At 39.9% G+C, this 7,041-nt stretch overlaps 1 protein-coding gene and 1 non-coding gene across 2 annotated transcripts; one reads left to right on the top strand and one right to left on the bottom strand.

Annotated features, from left to right (window-relative positions):
* The first annotated feature begins 3,986 nt into the window (after positions 1-3,986).
* On the top strand, positions 3,987-6,706 carry LOC131024906 (uncharacterized). The gene has a single exon (XM_057954458.1). It carries the CDS (start codon positions 3,998-4,000, stop codon positions 6,155-6,157), a length of 2,160 nt encoding a protein of 719 aa, XP_057810441.1. The 5' UTR covers positions 3,987-3,997; the 3' UTR covers positions 6,158-6,706.
* Positions 4,001-4,107, bottom strand: LOC130987305 (small nucleolar RNA R71). The gene has a single exon (XR_009089693.1). It is a non-coding gene; the product is annotated as a small nucleolar RNA R71 (small nucleolar RNA).
* Positions 6,707-7,041: the final 335 nt, after the last annotated feature.

Raw genomic sequence — 7,041 nt, 5'->3', positions numbered from 1 at the left:
ATCCCGAATAAGCCTCAAACCCTATACCCGCCCGAGTCGGGTATTCGGGTACCCTAAATTACCTAAATTTAGGAAGTCGTAAAGGAATAAACACAAATTTGGAACCAAGAAGAACCAAGTCCAAGAATCAAGAAGAAATCTGTATAAAAGAAAGAAAAAAAAAAACAAGAAGAAAAAGAAGCATATCGCTGTTGTCGGAACTCAGGGGCGGCGCACCTGCGGCGGCGGAACGACGGGGCGACTGGGAGTGGCGGCGGTGGGACTGGGGGGCCTGGGAGCGAGTGGGCGACTGGGTGTGGGCGTGCGGCGTCGGAACGACAGAACAAAGGTGGCCTGGGTGCGAGTGGGCCTGGGGGTCTGTGAAATGGCGACGGGCCGACGGCCGATGAGGGGCGCCGGCAGCTGGGTGGCAGGGTGGGGGTCTGATTTCTGGAGTGGGGCGGCGGGTGGAGACTGTGGAGTGGAAGGAAAGGACCGAATTGGGGGCAGTAGGTCAAACTTAAAAATTGAAAATTAATCTTAATTTCAGTTTTTTTTTAATTAAATTTAATTAAATAATTTAAAATATTCTTAATTAAAAATCGGGTATTTCGGCCTTTCGGGTATACCCGATACCCGATCGGGTATACCCGATACCCAATTTTTAATTAAGAACCACTAAATAAAATTAGAACAGAGAACCATTTTAAGCCATTCGATCATCAAGATCTACGGTGGATGCATCATCTTGGTGGATGAATGCAGATCATGGGTTCGAATCCTGAAGGGAGCAAAAAATTTATATTATTTTCGGATGCATTAAATTTAATAGCGAATGCATTAATTTATATAGCAGATGCAGTAATTTTATTAGTTCTTATGTTCTCACGATAATTGTGGTTCTCACCACCCTATATATATATATATATATATATATATATATATATATATATATATATATATATATAGGGGGCCGCTCCAATGAGACCCCCTAATTTTAGTGAGATCTAGGGCACGCTCTGGTGCGTTTATTTTATCAATCCTATGGCTGATATTGTATCTGGAGGGTGATTTTTTTTCACAGGGTTCGAATCCTGGAGGGAGCAGAATATTTTAAATTTTGTTATTCATCAGCATATACTGCGTTGTTCATCAGTATATACGGCCCTGTTCATCAGTATATATGTCTTATTCATTACGAATTTTTTAAATTTTATTTTTCATCAGTATATACATCTTGTTCATTAGATATACGTTTTGTTCATTAGTATTATATGTCTTATTCATTGTCCTAGTGTTTCACGAAAATTATGGGGTCTCACTGGAGCGCGCCCATATATATATATATATATATATATATATCTAATGATTATTATTATTTATTTAAATTTTTTATTAAAATATTTAGAATTTTTTTTTTCAAATTTTCTATTAGTCTAAAAAGAATTTTTTGAAACTTTTAATTACTTTTTATAGAACTGTATTTCAAAACCTATTTTATCGAGACGTTAATTGGCTATAAATCCACAAATTATTAGTGAATTTAATATTTTTCCAACTCTATAAAATTGTAATGTAAATACATAAACTTTAGTTTATTCTGGAATTTGCCCTGAATCTTAATTTCGCCCAAAACAAAATTGACATGATAAATTTAAAGGTGATATAATATACACACATTATATTAAAGTAACTTATATAAAATAATACTAAAATATACACAATACTAAGTGTGTGTGTGTGTGTGTGTGTGTGTGTGTGTGTGTGAGAGAGAGAGAGAGAGAGAGAGAGTGTGATAATATACTCAATCTATTTCAACTATTTTTATATTTAATGAATATATAATTTAATTTTAAATATTTTATTTTGAGAAAATAAATTTTCGTACCTCAATTCCACATGTTTTGTTGTCATTTCCCTTCATGTTTTGCTTGTGAATGCTTGTTTGTGCCCGAATATTTAGTTTTATGAAGATTTGATATCTTTGTGTAGTTTTGGAGTAATTTCAGGAAAAATCAAGGATTAATTGGAGGATTTTGAAGATATGATATTGAAGTACGTCTCGAGAGGAATCCGTGAGCGCAAACGGCGACCAAATCCGAGTCCGGACGAGGGAGAACGGAGCAAAACGAGCGGACTGTGCAAAACGCCCAGTACCCCGCGGTCACCACCCGCGGCCGCGGGGTAAGAACGCGGGTCAGCTGTTCCCGACTCAGGAGACACCCACGGTCACCACCCGCGGCCGCGGGGTGGGACCGCGGGTCCCCTGAGCATCCCCCACGTTTGAAGGCCGCGGACGCGGGCCGTGACCGCGGGAAAAGAGCGGAGCATCCCCAAGTGGGCCCCAGTCGCGTTTTTCAGCCCTTAACCCCCATTTTTCCCCTTTCCCTCACATTATTCATCTTCCCCAACCTCATACACACCCATTTCCATCTTCCCCAATTCCTCCACACCAAACCCTAGCCTCCATTACCACATCTTTTTACCAAGATTGAATGCATTGAAGAGGAGAGAAGATTGAAGAAAGCTTATTAATAGGATTTGTCACTTCTTACTCTCTCTTTCATTTATGTATTTCTTTGATTTAGGTTTGTTGTTTGTGAACATGTTTGAATAAATCCCCCATTGGTTTGGGGATTAGGCTAGTTGATTATGTGATGGATTGATTATTATGCTTAATATATGTCTTGATTATTTCCTTGTTATTATCTTTTCAAGCCCTAGCTTTAATTCTTGTATGGATTGTTGGCCACTTTCTATGCATTTCTAATTTGTGATTTGAATTGGGAGAGGATAATCATAATAGATTAGGAGCTTGAAACATATTGACTCAATAAACCGGGAGGTTGAGAGTTGGGTGAGAGTTTACCGATCCTTTGTGCTTTTGGGAGTTATAGGTTAGAAGTTGACCGGGGACAGCAACTATGACCCGTAATCTACCGTTTTAGTCGTCCGGGAGGGGGCTAGAACTAGTGGGGAGATCACTCTAGATAAATAGGAATATCAAGACTAATATTGAGCTTATTTGAAGTCCATTGCTAATCCATCGATGCCTAATCCCTAAACCACCTTCATCACTTAATTAATCCACTTTGTTTGATTGTTCTTATTTTGTCTTTGAATTTGTTAGTTAATCAAACCACTCACCTCCTTGTTTAGTCTAAATAGCTCTAGCATAATGAATTAGGATAATCACTAGATTGAACTACTAATCCTTGTGGGATACGACCTTGCTTCCATATATTACAACTACCCGTATACTTGCGGCGTGGTGAAAAATATTAGCGAACAAGTTTTTGGCGCCGTTGCCGGGGATTAGTTTAGTTTGATTACTTGTGATATTTTGAATCATTGTGCTTAACTACTTTGGACATTTTACTTGCTTTATTTTTATTTTCAATTTTAAGATTGTGTCTTGACTCTTTGTTTCTTTTTGGTTGGTAGGTAGTGTATGAACACAAGGTCTAAGGGTGCACCTCTTATACCCATTAACCTTGAGGTTGAAGCATTTTGCCGACACAACAAAGCAAGAGCAAGAAGAGAGAAAGAAATGGAGGGAAACATGATGGAAAATCAAGAATTGATCCTCCAACTCCAAAGACAATTGGAGGCTATGCAAGGGCGTATCAATGAGCAAGAGGCTCGAAGGAATGCACCACCACCACCACCTATTAGCAATATGTTCCAACCCGTGGTCCAACAAGGGGGAGTGCATGCCCCAAGAATCAATGCCAACAATTTTGAACTCAAGGCGAGTCTCATCAACATGGTGCAACAAAATCAATTTGCCGGTCTTTCTCAAGATGACCCGAATGGACATCTCGGCAATTTCTTGGAGATATGCGATACTATCAAGATAAATGGAGTCCCGGAGGATGCCATTCGACTCCGACTCTTTCCCTTCTCACTAAGGGGCATAGCCAAGACGTGGTATCAATCTTTGGAGATTGGTTCCATCACTACATGGGAGAAAATGGCTCAAAAGTTCCTTATCAAGTTTTTCCCTCCAAGTAAGACAATGAAGATGAAGAAGGACATTGTCCAATTTCATCAATTCGATGGAGAGACCTTCTATGAAGCTTGGGAGAGATTCAAAGAGATGATAAGGAAGTGTCCCAACCATGGTTTGGATCAAAACACCATTATTTGCTCATTCTATACCGGGTGTAGTGGTGAGATGCAAAGAGACATGAATGCATCGGCCAATGGAGCATTGTTGGAGAAGAGCCACGAGGAGGCCGCCCACATCATTGAAAATTTAGCCGCAAATAGCTACCAATTTCCGGGGGAGAGGACTATTTTGAAGAAGGTGGCGGCTACAACAAGCTCGGATCCAATAGCTCTTTTGACGGCTCAATTGACCGCTATGAATAGCAAGATTGATGCTATGTCAATATCAAGAGTAGAACCCGTGGTTGAAGAACAAACTAGCTTTGAGGATGTGAACTACATCAACAACAACAACAACCGAGGCTATGGGAACTTCCGGCCCCAACAACAAGGTGGCTATCAAGGACAAGGGCAATACAATCAAGGGTTTCAAGCAAATCGTCACCCGAATCTTTCCTATGGTAATCCCAATAACTTCTTGCAACCACCGCCCGGATTTGCGGTGAGTGATGGCATGATCAAGGAAGAGAAGAAGCTCAACCTTGAAGAGATCTTAATGAAATTCATAACGGCCACTCAAGCCCACATGACGAGAACCGATGAAAGGTTAGAGGCTCAAGCAACCCAATTGAAAATGCTTGAGATGAAAGTGGGACAAATTGCCGAATCCTTAAGCAACCAACATCAAAAGGGGCAATTTCCGAGTAACACCGTTGTGAATCCAAAAGAACATTGCAAGGCTATCACTATAAGAAGTGGGAAGATACTTGAAGAGTCCAAGATACCTCCGGAAGTCAAGAACAATGATGAGAACATTTCCTCAAAAATGCAAGGCGATAAGGAGAATGAGAAAGATGTGTACAAGGCACCACCACCTTATTGCCCACCAATTCCATTCCCTCAAAGACTTCAAAAGAAAAATGTGGAGAGTGAGTTCTCTAAATTCCTTGAGATCTTTCGGAAGGTACACATCAACATCCCCCTTGTTGAAGCTTTGCAACAAATGCCCAAGTATGCAAAATTTCTCAAGGAAGTTCTATCCAAGAAGAAGAAATTAGAAGAATTTGAGACGGTCAACCTCACCGAAGAATGTTGTGCCATTCTTCAAAAGAAGCTACCCATCAAGATCAAGGATCCCGGGAGCTTTACTATCCCATGTGATGTTGGAAATGGTCGTTTTGGAAAGGCCTTGTGTGATTTGGGAGCAAGCATAAATTTGATGCCTCTCTCCATCTTCAACAAGCTTGAAATAGGAACTATTAAGCCAACCACGATTGCTTTGCAAATGGCGGACCGTTCCGTTTCATATCCAAAAGGGATAGTGGAGGATGTCTTGGTGAGGGTTGACAAATTCATTTTTCTGGTGGATTTTGTGGTGTTGGATATGGTTGAGGACAAGGATGTACCTTTGATCCTTGGACGTCCATTCTTGGCAACGGGGAGGGCCCTAATTGATGTTGCAAAGGGCAAGCTCACATTGAGAGTGAATGATGAGAGTGTTACCTTCTCAATCCACAAAGCTCCCAAGCACAAAGATGGGGAAGAAAGAATGAGAGTGGAGGAATGCAAATTGATGCAAGTGATTGAACCTTGCATCAACATGAAAGAAAAATTGAAGGGAGAAAGGAAAGAGGAGGAAGCCCAAGGCTTGGAGTTGAAGCTTCTCCCCACACACTTGAAGTATGCATTCTTTGGTGAGAATGAGATACATCCAATGGGGCAAGACCGTGTACTCCAACTCAAAGAGTTAGATGAGTATCACGCATTTGAGAAGTCAAGCCTCTACAAAGAGAGGACAACAAGTGCTAATGACGAGATGATGCACAAACGGGAGTTTGCACCCGATGATGAAGTCCTTCTCCTCACCTTCCGTCAATCACTACCTCCGGAAAAGCCAAGATCAAAATGGACGGGTCCTTTCAAAATCAACAAGGTTTTCAACAATGGAGCAATTGAATTGAGAAAGAAGGATGAAAGAACCTTTGTGGTTGAGAAGGAAAGAATCAAGGCATTTTTGCCCTTGAAACCAAAAGTTGAAGTGTTCGTTGGAACCACCCCCGAGCCATAACACCATCATGGAGACGTCTAGCTCATGACGTTAAACTAAGCGCTAGTTGGGAGGCACCCCAACAAGGTACCCTTTAATTTTTGTATGGTTTATTTTTTTTTATATGTTAGTTTTTTTTGTGAGTCCGAGACAACTTCTCCTTCTCTTTTCTTCCAAACTCATTTTCACTTTGTGTGAAATAAGTTTGGGGGGAGGGGAGAGATGGATTAGTTGTCTCATCTATCTTAAGCTTTACTTGTTTTTGTTTGTTTTAGTATTGTTGTCTTGTTTTTGTTATTGTTGAATAAATGAAAGCTTGAGAGTTAGTTGGGTTGATATTTTTGTTTTTGTTTTGCTTGGGATAATTGTATCAAACTTTGTGATGTTGATTGAATGTCATTGGGCTTATGATATGAATCGTTTCTTGGAAAAATTGTGTGTATCACTTGTGGATTATGCATGAAAAGTTTGAACTTGTGACAAGTGAGCTAAATGTTATACCTCCAAGAACTTGAAAAAGAAAATGAGCTTGTGAGAATTGAGCATTTGATTGTCATACATTTACAATCTCATTTTGTTCTTGAGTGTAAATCATTTGAGCATGTGTGTTGATCTCTAGTACCTCCAAGAACTTGAAAAAGAAAATGAGCTTGTGAGAATTGAGCATTTGATTGTCATACATTTACAATCTCATTTTGTTCTTGAGTGTAAATCATTTGAGCATGTGTGTTGATCTCTAGAACTTGCCATGAGTCCTCTCTTGAAAATAAAAGTAGATGTGTTGTTAATATTGAAGTGATTTAAGGCCATCCTTGTTAGCCACTTGACTTAAATTGTGTCCAAATTCTCATGCGATCCTAGTTTACCCTCTTTGTGTCTTATAGCCTTTCTTTGAATTAACCAAT

The sequence above is a fragment of the Salvia miltiorrhiza genome, chromosome 5 (genome assembly GCF_028751815.1).
Source record: "Salvia miltiorrhiza cultivar Shanhuang (shh) chromosome 5, IMPLAD_Smil_shh, whole genome shotgun sequence".
Classification (NCBI taxonomy): Eukaryota; Viridiplantae; Streptophyta; class Magnoliopsida; order Lamiales; family Lamiaceae; genus Salvia; species Salvia miltiorrhiza.
Note: the sequence above shows the minus strand (reverse complement) of the source record. Positions and strands in the feature narration are given on the sequence as shown.